This window comes from Barbatula barbatula (genome assembly GCF_947034865.1).
Source record: "Barbatula barbatula genome assembly, chromosome: 16".
Classification (NCBI taxonomy): domain Eukaryota; kingdom Metazoa; phylum Chordata; class Actinopteri; order Cypriniformes; family Nemacheilidae; genus Barbatula; species Barbatula barbatula.
In genome coordinates this window covers 18,761,197-18,774,869 of record NC_136779.1, presented here as the reverse complement: position 1 = coordinate 18,774,869, position 13,673 = coordinate 18,761,197, and the positions used below count along the sequence as shown (strand labels likewise).

At 38.9% G+C, this 13,673-nt stretch overlaps 2 protein-coding genes across 7 annotated transcripts in view; one reads left to right on the top strand and one right to left on the bottom strand.

Moving 5' to 3' along the window:
- The first annotated feature begins 72 nt into the window (after positions 1-72).
- Positions 73-9,328, top strand: mylpfb (myosin light chain, phosphorylatable, fast skeletal muscle b). Its single transcript, XM_079477304.1, has 6 exons — positions 73-278; positions 7,151-7,246; positions 8,214-8,394; positions 8,479-8,557; positions 8,947-8,995; positions 9,077-9,328. Exons 2-6 carry the CDS (start codon positions 7,211-7,213, stop codon positions 9,179-9,181), a joined length of 450 nt encoding a protein of 149 aa, XP_079333430.1. The 5' UTR covers positions 73-278; positions 7,151-7,210; the 3' UTR covers positions 9,182-9,328.
- Positions 9,329-9,634: 306 nt separating this feature from the next.
- LOC306905502 (transforming growth factor beta-1-induced transcript 1 protein-like) overlaps positions 9,635-13,673 on the bottom strand; it is a 15,753-nt gene continuing 11,714 nt past the window's right edge. For 4 of the 6 annotated variants that reach the window (XM_079476161.1, XM_079476157.1, XM_079476159.1 and 1 more), the window contains 4 exons: positions 13,435-13,608; positions 13,089-13,170; positions 12,529-12,677; positions 9,646-10,809 (listed from right to left, as the gene is read on the bottom strand). In XM_079476161.1, coding sequence (XP_079332287.1) covers positions 10,543-10,809; positions 12,529-12,677; positions 13,089-13,170; positions 13,435-13,608 — 672 coding nt within the window. In that variant the 3' untranslated portion in view covers positions 9,646-10,542. Of the gene's footprint in view, positions 10,810-12,528; positions 12,678-13,088; positions 13,171-13,434; positions 13,609-13,673 lie in introns of all 6 variants that reach the window. The other 2 variants (XM_079476158.1, XM_079476160.1) reach the window with 2 other exon arrangements.

The window sequence follows — 13,673 nt, the reverse complement described above, 5'->3', positions numbered from 1 at the left end:
CAGTGTTAATTGTTGTCAGGTGTTCCTTGTTTGCCTGCTTGTAATTCCATGTGTATATATAACCCTTGTGTTTCATTTGTCAGTCGTTGTTTTAGTGTCCCTGTTATTTATAGTTCCATGTATTGCGTTTGGTCTCTGTTGCGTTGTTCTTTTATTACATTGTACTTTGTTAAATTTTTATTTTGTTTAGTGATACTTTAATCATATACTTCATGTAGGTCAGCTTCCTGACCTCGTTACACGTGGCAAAACTCATTCTACATAAATTCACCGTGGAGGTGAGTTTCGCTGTGTCTATGCTATGAAGGTAAATCAGTAGAAAAACATGAGACCCTAAAGATTTTAAAATGAGAACTTGTAAGTATTTGTACACTAAAATATGTAGTTGCAGCCCCAAACTCTCCATATGAATGCTGAGGATTGCACCCGTGGGCAAAAATCACAAATCTGTTATTGATGCGCTTATTCAACATTGCGTGTTTGAGATTTATATAGATTTAACAAGCTGCTTTGACAGCCTCTGCAGTAGAGGGTACGTCTCTGTTTATTATATACAGCCGCTCTCCTGATGTTTAAGTACACATATATTTATCTATCCTCTGTGTTAAATATATTTTGTCAACAGCCCACCCTTCTCTGGCAGATTCCCCTGATGAAGGACCTTCTTTCTCATGGTCTGGCACCCGAGACCAGATCTCTGGAATCCCAGACGGGACGAGGAGACCCTGAGTGGCCTGCCTCCCGCAGTCGTGATTACGATCACTCAGGCAAGAGCCCCAGCCACAAGGTGACTGTACACCTACAAGTGGCGCCTCTTCTCATCCTGGTGATCTTCTTCCCACAGGGAAGACCCACTGAGTTGTGCGATCAGTGTTTTGCTGTCCTTCCTTTAGGAAACATTCACGAACGTCTCATTCCCTCCATCAGGTTCCCTTTCTGTCGGTCTCTCGGCTTTGTGTCGAGACTGACAGAATGGGGTTTGACTTGAGAACCTATCTTCTCCAATTATCCAAGCCATCTGCGGCAGCGGGGACATGGGAGTTCCCGTGGATATAAATCCATCGCAGCCATTGCCGCAGACTGTCCAGGCCCTGTCATGCTCACCCGACCTGTCGCCAGACTGTCCCATAACGGAATCACGCCATGGCATGCAGAAGATTAGATTTCGGTTGCAAAATCGGATGGCGACTTCCCGGCCAGTCGAGCCGAGGATGAGGGCGAAGCAGAGATGTCAGTCATGCTTGCCCAGGCTTCAGTGAGCATCGGGCTGCAGTGCACCGCACTGTCTCACGGTTGGACTCTTGGCGCCTGGAACACGGGGGAACCGCGTCCTGCCCCGGTGCCAGTTTCCTGGAAGTGCACGAGGAGCTCAGGAAAACCTGGAATGCCACCTTCAGCATCTGGAAACTGTACATTGTAAGAAACAATGTGACAAGGTTAAACCTGTAAATAACACATCTGTACACTCATTTACTCACAAATATATGTTTTTTGTCCACGGTATATTTATTCAGGTTGTATATAGTGTATTGCTGTTTTTATTTAATTATTTTATTTAAATCTTAATGTATATTTGCACTATGTTAGCACCATATGTACACTTTCTTTAAGCTTCTGCACTAAGCTCCTGTCACTAAGACAAATTCCTGAACATACAGTACAAAACAAGTTTAGAGATGAAGCTCAAAGAATCCTGTGATCCCTGTGTAAGAGATGCTGCTCCAACAGTTGCAACAGGGAGGAAATGGAACCCAACAACAGCTGTAGGAGATGCAAAGGCAGCCCCCAGAAGGACATTGTGGGACAAGTTCAACATGGCAGAGGGGGACTTGATTTGGTATCAACCAAACCCACATGGCGAAAAGCGACACCAAAGGAAAAACATCACCTGGTAGTGGAGGAGGTTCGGCGTCAAGAGGAAGCAAATAGATGCGCCAGAGTGGGCTCTCAAGTCCAGCAAGGTGTTGGATGAGGTGGGAAGGCATTGATTGGCGCAAAATCACTTCAAGTGTTTTATCATAAGAGCTACAAATGATGTGCTGCCCTCACCAACAAATCTGCATGTTTGGTATGGACAAGTTCCAGCCTGCCAACTATGTGCAGCAAACCTTAAACATATTCTTGTGGGTTGTAAGAAGAGCTTGACACAGGGGAGATACACATGGCGCCACAATCAAGAACTAACGTGCTTTGCTGCATTAGTAGAGAACAAGAGAGTGGCAGCAAATGCCATCCCCCAAAACGCCCAGTTTAACTCGCTTGAAAGGCAATCTTTTATTCGGGAGGGGCACAAAAGCGGGTCAAGCCCTTAACACCAGATTAAGGCCTGCTGAGTACAGCCAGGGATTGGGAAATGCGAGTTGATTTAAACCACAGACTTACTTTATCCTTGGAAATCGCAGCGACCAACCTGCAGCCGGACATGGTTCTGTTGTCCAGCTCCAGTAGGACAGTCCTCATAGTTAAGTTGACTCTACCTTGGGAAGAGGTCATTAACAAACCATTTGAAAGAAAGAATCTGTCACCCCGTGACAGGGCCGAGGGTTATTTACCACACTCCGGAGGAGCAGACACCAGAAAACACCAAGAGGCAGACAACAAGGATGAGTTTAAAAAGGTAAGTTTTTATTAATCTAAAAAGGGATAAAAAGCAGGGGTGGGGATGCTCGTGGCTGTAGCGTGGACGCAATGAAGGGGGGAGCTGGTAGGTACTTTTCCGTCCTTCAAGTAAGTATATTCCTCTCTAGGTAGGCCTCGTGGGACAGACCGGGACTTTCCTCGTCGTCAGACTCGTGGGGCAGGCAGCTTCCGGGCTCGGATTCGCTGACGTGCTCGCAAAGCCACCATTCAACTCTTTACAATAGCTCCCTCTTTGCTCCCTGTAAGGGACGGACAATTCGACAGTGAGGCGGACAGTAGTAGGTGAGACAGAAAACGGGGTACTTTACCAGCCTTCGCTCTCGTTCTGGGTGTAATGGAACGGCATCGTCAGAAGAATGGTAAGGCTTGACTTTCGTTGATGTGGGATACAGTGCTCGTGACTTGTGGCAACAACGGTGCGTTGAGTTTTCCTTCCTCCTCTACACCATGCACACGATCTTTAGGGACCTTGAAACAATCTATCGGGGACAGTTCAATTTGAAAGCATCTTCAAAGTTATGGACCAGTTTCATCCATCAGAGACTCAGAGAAAACACAGTTGTATGATCTCACCACACTCGTGCATAAATCACTCTGGTAAATCCTCACACGTGTTGGTATCACTCTTTCAGACACTGCAAACTCACTCGCTTTACAGCGATTAATCAACTCGTTTCTCTCCTCTTCATAGGGTGGATGATCCAAAGGATAGTGGTTTCAGAAGATAAGCCCGAACTCAATGATCTCCCCAGCTGGTACAGTTACTGTTCCTCACTCGCCGCTCACTGCCGCTACTATGATCCACTCAAGTACTCCTGCAGCACTTCACAACTGCCCTAGCATTCTCTTCCCCCTTCCTCCTTTCTTTTCCTCTTACCATGCTTTCAGCCTCTCTCTTAATACCGTGCTTCAATGAAGCGCTAATCATTGGCTTCAGCTGGTGCTCGTTATGGTGTCGCACCGGCATTTCTTCCCCCTAGCAACGAGTAAAAATCTTTTTGGTTCCTGGTTTGTTCACCCGGTGACAAATCTCCTGGCAGCGGAGGCTGAAGAGCGGTAATGTACAGTGAAAGTGTTCTTTGTGGAAGTGGGCTGCAGGGGCCTTGTTTCCAATTCCACTACAAGGCTGCTTAAGGAAGTGGGAATCAGTGGACTTGCCACTGCTGCTGAGGGAAGCAGCCACTGGCTGCGGCTGAAACGGAAGGACACCATATGGGCTGCCAAATTACCATGTAATGTAATGCTATACAGGACCGGGGGCACTGAGCATGCATTAACAGTGCCAGTGGGGCTATAACAGCCTTAGCCAACGGGTTGGTGTGTATGGTTGCATTGATTTTGGTACTGTGTTGTATTGTTGTGCCATACGGGACCAGGGGACCTGAGCATGCATTTCAGTGTAGGCAGTCGTGACCTAATGGCTAGAGAGAAAGATAAGTATATATTTCTAGAATCATTCACCCTGAACACAGAGGATGCCTACATGACAAACCCAGTGGAACCTCAGATCCCTTTAACTACATTCATATTCTTGACTGCTCCCTCTGTCATGCATAAGGCATGGGAAATGTCCTAATGGGCAATTCAACTGCTGATAAACAGGATTATAGAATTTAATACTGTTAAACTGATAATACTTTTTCTGAAAATATAAAATGTAACCGCCCACTACATAACTAAAGGCAACGCTTTTCTGAACCACAAAACTCAAAAATATAAAAAAAACTCTTTAAAACCTTAAAGATAAATGAACATTTAACACTACCAAATATTTCTATGTACTTAAAAATGCATAAAATAACACTTATTTAAGAAAATAACTTTTAAAATGCAGTCACACGCAAAGCATGCTGGGAAGTCCTCTGCCCAATTGTAACAATTTATGTTAACACAACACAACACAACTCCTTTATGTTGTCCCAACATGAATTGAGGAAGTTATATGAAAATCATGTCGTGACCAAATTTCCAAAAGTGTTGTTGATTTAACTTAAATAAGTTAGGTAAATTGGACAAGAAGCAAAAATCTTTTTTTCAGTGTGGAACCCAAAGATTCAGTATTTTTTTAATGTGTGATGTTTGTGTGTGATTTACTGTTTTCTTTTTATAATAAGTGAGTAATGCCATGTCAAAGATTAAAATCAGTGAAACGAATGGCTAAAGATGGAGCCTGGAGCTTATAATGTGAAAAATTTGAAAAAAGTGTTCCACTACTTTTGGCCGCTATATACTGTAGTGCATTAATGCATTCGTACTACTGAAGAGGAAGCTCAAATTTTGTCTGTTCTTCTGTGAAATGACAAGGTATTCTATTTCATTCTGACACACAATTCTAGTTGATCGTGTCAAGCCAGAATAGAGAGTGTGTTGTATAAGTCAGAACAATTGTACCATGCGGAAACAGGAGGGTTTTACTTGTGACCACTTTTCATTTGTTCAAAACAGGGGGTGTGAAAATTGGGGATGCTGGGTTATTTCTGGTCACAGCTGCCTCTCTGAATGTTTTTGTTGTGGCCTTCAAGTTTGTTTCTATTTTCTTTCCTCTTCATGGATTTCACATTTTGTAGTTAAAGAAACAGTCCGGGTAAAAAAACTAAATGTGTATAAGTGCCCGGTTGCATATAAATCCACGCTTCAAAACATATACCAATGACATTAATACACCACAAATTTATCATTACATCCACTAAAACATTTGAGTAGTGGATAATATTAACAACACAGGAAAAAATGAGGACACTTAAGAGGATAGTATTTTTTATAAATACACAAAAAGAAACAAAGAATCCACCCTCTAAATTCGCTATAACGCATCAAACTGATATTTTTCAATAATCGCGTATTGTTAGTCCTGTTTTATGACAAAAAATGTGTGTAATTTTTCCCCCAAATCTAATGAACAAGATCGCATTCATTGCATTTGAGACTTAAGGGAGCTATATTGGTCTCTTGATTTATTTAAGAGAAGGGTTTAGGGTAGATATTTATTGACAGCCTTAAGTTTAGGTTTTTTCTTGCAACCCGTTTCTCATAAAGTGTTCCCTTAACCCTACATCTAAGGGTTTTCTTAACTTAAAGGTTCTCGTGTTAAGTAAGGGAATAAAAATATTTTATATGAACAGCAGATGTCATGATCTGGAGTCAATATCAAATTTAAAGACTTTTAATTTGAGACATTTGGATTTGCTTGTGATAAATGAGCAGTTATGGGTGGCATAAACATTGTTTGCATAAATTACATTAAAAATATTAAAAAAATACATCTCAACAAAATAAACACCACATATTTAAAAACTAATATAAAATTTGAAATAAGTAAATGCTAATACAATATAAAAACTAATTTACAATTAGAATTAAGTAAATGCTAATACAATATGAGCTAATGTTAACTTTGTTGTTAATGGAAACATAAAGTAGGCTACATATTTACAGTACATTATAATGTTGGACGAACTATTTAATTCATGTGTATTAATATAACACTTATATAAGTTACACTGCAAAGCAGCTTTACAAAAACTAAGAACATAGAACAAATGTAAATAGAAATGATGGTAAGGAAAACACTACAGTACAGACAAAAGACTGATAAAAATAAATAAGTACGGGTTGAGCTCAAGTAATACTGTATATGACACGAAATCTCATTGTTGTGACCATATAAATTCTAGGTGGTGGTAAGTGGTCTGGTTTACAGATCTTAAAATAATTTGTGTTAACAGACTGTAAATACGGTGATAGGTCATATTGTTCTGACATGGGATTAAACAGAGTCCTAGTAAAGCCAGCAACTTCTTGGACTTTCCATATTTGTCTACAAGGTGAACCAAACTATGGCCAAAATTACTGGACTGAATTCACCTCATTCCAAAGCGTGCAAATGCTATTTTGGACCAGAAACGAAAGGTGACACCCAAAGCTCTCTATACTCCCATCTTTTACATTCACCAGCACTCTCGTTCCCTGCCAAACCTGATGGCTGGGCTAAAGTTAGCACATAGGGGGTTGTATATAAGTAAGACCACAGAAAGACACAACATGTCATGTCAGTGACATCGCTGTGGTGTTGAGTTGTCTTTTGCCCGAACCCAAAACTTTTAAAGATGGTGAGTGTTTCCTAGCGAATTTTTTACAATTTCTTTTTTGCAAATTATATTACATTTCTGACAATGCATTGCATAATTTACTAAAGAATCATAAACAAAACCAGATATTTTGAAGGCTTAGTGGAAGTCGATGTTCATAGCCATATATTTGGCAGAGAAAGGACATTGAGGTGCCAAAGCACTTTACAGCTTTACTAGACATCCTCGAGTGCTGACTATACAGGGTGTCACTTCCTCAACCTCTAACCAAACCACAACATCAAAAATCACTAATGATTTTTCAAATTCAATGATTAAGAAGCAAATTATTGATATTTTTCTTTCGGACACTATTTGACAGAGTCCATCCAAATGTTCCTCAACTAATTTCTGACGTGTTTATTTCATGGTTTTCTTGCTAGGCACCCAAGAAGGCCAAAAGAAGGCAGCAGGCAGAAGGAGGCAGCTCTAATGTCTTCTCTATGTTCGAACAGAGCCAGATCCAGGAATACAAGGAGGTGCAGTGCTTTCACATTCTTGCATTTGCATTTAGGCAGTTTGCTTTTACTGTACCCAAAGCAGCTTATAATAGTGAGAATAGCAATAAAGCGATTCATCTTGGTTAGGAAATAATATAAGAAGTGCTATACAAATCTTAAACACCTTTTTATGAAATTCCTACCTTACACCCATAAATGAACAAGTTACACACATGTATTTCTTTTTGATAATCTCTAAATGTGTACAGTACGTATTGCTTGCAAAGATGGGAGGCTGTAGTGTTCATAAATGTTAAAATTTACAAACCTAGGAAACAGATATGTGTTTTTTACGTATACTTTAACCTGTTTTGGTTACAATATTGATTGTAGCAGTGGGTTGTTGTCCAGTTGTTTAACAACTTCAGGCTTTGTAGAACACAATAGAAAATGGGTTAAAAACGCATATTAACCAAAGAGTCTACATGCAAAATTCTAAATGGAGAGATTCAAGATTCAGAATGAAAAAACACAAAGTTCCTTAAACATATTCACACCAAAATGATCACACAGATATCATATAAAAATGATGTAATATAGATTACATGGCTATTGCAAGAAGAACGAAAGGCTGCAATGTAGCGGGGACAGAAAGACTAACTGGGGGTAGCAAAAGTAACTAATCCCCTCTCCCTAAATATCCCATATGACTTCCTAGTACATTCTGTGACCATTTTAACAACTTAGAAAGACAAGTGGTCAGCACCTGCCAAGAGACTTCTCGGTCTCAGATATCATCTCAAGTTTCAAGGGTGGTAGAATAACACAAAGATCTCACAGAAAGAAATACTTAAACTATTACAAAACTATTATAAACGACTAACATTATCTTTCATGTACAGTATCTCAATAAACTAATGCATACTGGACATTTTGAGAAGGCTTTTGAGAAGAATGCGATATGAATTGGCATTTAATGTCTATAAACTGTCTCCAAAACCAACAGGCCTTCACAATCATTGACCAGAATAGGGACGGTATCATCAGCAAGGATGATTTGAGAGATGTGTTGGCCTCCATGGGTCAGCTGAACGTGAAGAACGAAGAGTTGGAGGCCATGATCAAGGAGGCCAGTGGTCCAATCAATTTCACCGTTTTCCTCACCATGTTTGGTGAGAAGCTAAAGGGTAAGTTGTCTTATCTGACATTTCTTCCTGTAATAATAAATATTTTTGATCCCACATTTAATTTTTGTAAAACTCTTCTTCCAGGTGCTGACCCTGAGGATGTTATCGTGAGCGCTTTTAAGGTTCTGGACCCCGAGGCTACTGGCACAATCAAGACAGAATTGTAAGGGTTCTGACCAATTGCTGTTTTTTTAAACTACGCTATAGATCACCCCTAAAGCTTTCTTGGTATAATAACAACCTTTTAAAGGTTTGTAAGGAAAATTTTGTTTTGTATAAATCTGTTAAACATCGGTTTGGGTGCAACCCCGAATGCAGAGTTAGATTCAATAATGGTGCGTTGCATTTTTAAGGCGAAGTTCACCTTTTGGGGATGTCACATTATTCCCCAATATTTGTATATAGATCCTGCTTACTCATCTGTTTCATCAGTGTGCTAAGATTTGAAAGCATAATGTAATTATAATGTAAACGTTAATAATGTTTATAAGTCGTTGTCTCTGCGATCACAGTCTTCAATCTCAAGGAACATAAATGTATTTCTTTTTATAGCCTTGAGGAACTCCTGACCACCCAGTGTGACCGGTTCACTGCAGAAGAGGTTCGTTTTTCTTTAATAGGTTTTGCTTGTGTTCTTTTTTGTTGACAGATGTTTTAATGACTTCTGTTTTTTTCCTCTTAGATAAAGAACCTCTGGGCTGCTTTCCCTCCAGATGTAGCTGGCAACATAGACTACAAGAACATCTGTTACGTCATTACACACGGAGAGGATAAAGAGGAAGAATAAAGAATGACTGTCTCATTGCTTTCTATGAAAACTGTCTCATTGATGTCTATGTTCCAGTTGTTCTCTGAAAGGAATGTTTTAGCATTTGAGTTGTCTTAATGCAAGTCACATGTGAGATTATTTTCAATAAATTAATCTTAAATCTTCAAAAGAGAATGTCCTTTTCTAAAATTACAGCCTGAACTTCTTTGCGCCATCTACTGGTTTTAGTTAGTTATAGGACGTTATAAAACAGGGGTGCAGGGAATATGTACAGGGCCTTGATACCACACTGCACTTCCTGCTTACTACCCAATACTCTGACTCCACTGACGATTTCCATGTCCAGGCTCCAAACTGACGTTTTTGCCCATCGTCGGTCCATCTTTTATGCAGTCTATGTACCGATTCATCGTTCAATAACAGCCTTTTAACAAAGCTACATTAGTGTGAGATTTATACAAAACAATCTGTACAAAACAATTAACAATTGACTTTTATTTTATTTTGTGTAACGTTGTACAAATACAATGTACTCCAATACAAACTAATGTATTTCTTGGATACTGATTAATGATACAGCACTGATCATAAATGATGCAAACACAGATTTTTGGCATATAGTTTGAATTACAAAAACAAATGTCTCAAGGGAAAAGGAGAATATTTAAAAAATGCTTAAGCAGTGAACATAATTCGCAGCAAAAAGCTGAAGTGTAAAATGACATGTTTGAAAAAGGCAAACAAAAAAAATCTTGAACACGTTTATCATAAATAATTCAGCCAAATATGAACATTGTCTCAGAATTTACTCACCCCCGTGCCATCCCAGATGTATATTACTTTCTACAAGCTAAGCCCTATATGTATTTAACTAAATAACATTTTGAGCATTTGTAGTGAGATTGAAATGAAAACAAGAACATGATAAATTCTTATTTATATTTAGTAAATTGGCTCGACATGTTGCTTTCTCTTGCAAAAATTTATTTTCCAAAGAAGTTAACCTGCTGGAGTCATTTGAATTACTTTAATGATAAATTTGCATTCTATTTGCAGTTTTACCATTGAGAAGCCAACATTTCATTGCAATGTTGTGGGAAGGCTTAAGAGTAAGTAAATTGAGATATAATTTTAATTAACATAACACAACTCCCCCCCCCACTCCACCCAATCCCCATACGAAACTGCTCCTATTACACTGAGCATGTTGAAGTATAAAGAGGTGTTCACACTGACAGTAACCTCAAGTCATTTATTTGTATTGCTTACTAAATAGATGTTTTGCTTACTAAAGCTTTGGATTTCCCTATAAACATTTACATTTGTATACATTTTTATTGTATGGTAGTTGCGAATTTCTTATTCTCCTCTGATTCTCCTTAGCCAAAGAGTTTGATGAAGCAGGGATGGCAGTAAGGTTTGCTTTCCTGCTCTTTGAAACAGCCCTTGCTAAGTGGTTTTAGACAGAAGTGGCACACCAGATGGTGGGGATGAAACTTGGCACCCATCGCACTGACACAACGCCCCAGGATGGGCTGCTGGCATGCTTGGCACATGCTGCCGCGGGACTGGTGGTAGTGGGCTTCACACAAGGGCTGCCCTTCAAACTCAAAGAAACTTCCATTCACAAATGGGCTATAGCATTCCTGTAAAGAAATACATAAAGAATAAACAACATAAAATGTGTTTTCAAACCCCAAACTTCAAACACAACTGCAATTAGTATAGAGGGTATGCACGTGACATCACCACACATCAAAGTCAAGCGCATCATACACACTGAGTGGCAGAAAGATTGAATGCAGCAGTGTTTGCCCCATCTGTACTCTATACTCTATTTAAAACAAAAAGTTGTTAAGCAATTGACTGTACAAACAGGTTAAGCACAAACTCTGAGAATTATTTTTAAAGTCTTAAAATGATTTGTTACTCGCTGAAACATATGGAATACGGAAACATACATGTATGCAATTTTATGTCAAACTCAGCTCACGTACGTTGTTTTTGTTCAACCTACTTTCTACCCCTTTATGTGTTACGTTAAGTGTCCCTTAGATTAACCTTAATGTAACCTTCTATAATTATAAACAAAGCATTGGGAAAGATCCCCTATTTCTTGTAACATTCTAAGCAGATGTATTTCATACAAACCTAAAGATTAGCGTATTGTCAACACTGTAAACATTTAGAAGAGCACTGTAAATAATTAATGTAATTAAATTTAAGATTCTTTAAGATTCAGTTTGTTAAATCACTAAGCATGTTTTGCTCCAGTAGAAAATAATTTACTAAGTCTTTGCTTTGTGTATTTCCCCCCGCGTTGAAATCAGGTACAAAATAAATATGAGGAAATGCAATTCCGCACCACATTTCAGTGTTCAAAGACACCTGGTTCCTATGTAAGTCGTAAGGATCACCATGGAGTCCAAACTGTTTTTCATTTCAGCAAATATTTGCGTGTTTCAGTCAAAGTATCTTTATTTCTCCTATTGAAAGCAGCAATTTTGAGGAGGTTCTGCCACTCAAGGGGGAGTGTTCACATGGGAAGGTGATGTCAATGCATACACTCTATAAATTTAAGCACATCTTTCACATTCGTCTAGAAATTTTACACTTCAATCCCAGGTGCGCTTGTAGACTCAAACACCCAATGAAATGGCTGAGCACCTACTGTATAAGATACATCAATGTACAGTTTGGTGTTTTCAACTTCATGCAGCGCTGAACAGATCCATCGGCATATGACACCAAAGCACCATGAGAACGATTCAAAAGCTTATGCAGCAGTCTGATCTCGAATTGCTGTCATGTTATCTTTGATGTCAGTCTGAGCGGTCTGTGTGGCGCCATGTGAAGTCAAATGCATATTGACCAATGAAGCTAGCATTTATTGCCTATATTGGCTGTAATATAGTACAGTCTTCATTGAAATATCATGACCCTGTTATATTACTAGGGTTTATCCCTCAAAATAATAAAATCCTGAGTAGCAGGAATACAAAATAGTATACAATACTGTATATTTATGTATATCTGCGTCTACGCGTTTTTTCAGTTTTTTTATATACGGCTATGTGGAATGGGATTTTAGATTAATCGTAATGGCATAAAATTAGAAAATAAATTATTTTCTATGGAATTAATACTGTTTTTGATGTGTTCACGGAAGATAACTTGGTGACTAAACTTAGCTTGATATAGTTTCATGTTTCAATTTTAATAATTTAGAATTCTCTCCTTTTTTGCGTAATTTCTGCAATAAAATGTCTTGTGTCAGGCAGCACGCTGTCGAAAAGCGCTATATAAATACAACTTAACTCATTGGATTCAGGGAACAGTTTACTTCAGCAAACTTACTCACTCACCCTACAAACAAAGCATTGTGGATGCCACAGAGCATTTAGAGCCGAGATGTAATTCTCAATGATGGGTTGGGAACAAGCTTGACAGCGAGAGGCAAAGAGGGCCAGAAAACACTGCTGGCAGTATTGCAGCCCCTCACGGTCATGAAAACCTGAGAAGCAGCATAAATACTTGTTAATCAGAAGATCTTCTTAATATATTTAATGTTAAAGAAGTACAACAGGATACTTTGGTTGCCCCAATCAATGGTCAAATCAATAAAGCAAATCATCTAAGATATGAAAAAACATGGATAATGTGTATAAAAATGATAAAGCATCAACAATCTAATGTGGGTCTGCACATCTTAATATTATAAATATCCCAGAAGCACTAACTGTGATGTTAACAGTGAATAACTACTACGATTAAACAATTGACAGTTTCTGAGAATAAAATATATCATTTATGTCATCAATCTGGAGCTATAGACTGAGACTGACATACTGTATGTGCAACACTAAATTATTAATACAAATAATTCCATTTTCCGTTTTCATATGGGACATCTCCAAATTCATACCTTCATCTCCAAATGATCGGCTACATTTCACACAGTTAAAGCATTCAGGATGCCAGGTTTTATCCAGCGCAGTCACCATTTTCTGGAGAGGAAAATTGCACAGGTAATTGGACCAAATAATGAGACCAAAGTTTATAATGTCCTAATTTCCTACTGTCCTGTTGCATCCATGTTATTTGGTTATATCACTATCTGCATAATCTCTACATTAACATTATTGAATAAAATGGCCAAAATAATGACAACAATGAGTTTTCCACAAAGAGGTTTCACAAAAAAATCCCATTGTCTATTAATAATCTATTAAACACACAGTCCCATTCCAAAATGACAAACATATGCTTACGTTGAGTATGGGCTTGTTGCATTGTGCGCAGTGAGGCGAGTACAGGGTAAAGTAATCTGGCTCACAGTATGGTCGACCGTCTTTCTCAAAGAAATTACGATTGCCAAGCTCACATTCACACTCCGAGCAAACAAAATGCTCTGGATGCCAAACCCGTCCTAGAGCTGTCACAACCTACAGTAAGAGAGAAATAACCACATACATGAGAAAATGAGTCATGGGCTTACACATATCAAGAT

Coding starts and splice junctions, on each gene's coding strand:
- mylpfb (XM_079477304.1), top strand. CDS start 7,211: ATGTTCGAACAGAGCCAGATCCAGGAATACAAGGAG. Junction 7,247..8,213: donor AGATCCAGGAATACAAGGAG/GTGCAGTGCTTT, acceptor CAAAACCAACAG/GCCTTCACAATCATTGACCA. Junction 8,558..8,946: donor GGCACAATCAAGACAGAATT/GTAAGGGTTCTG, acceptor TTCTTTTTATAG/CCTTGAGGAACTCCTGACCA.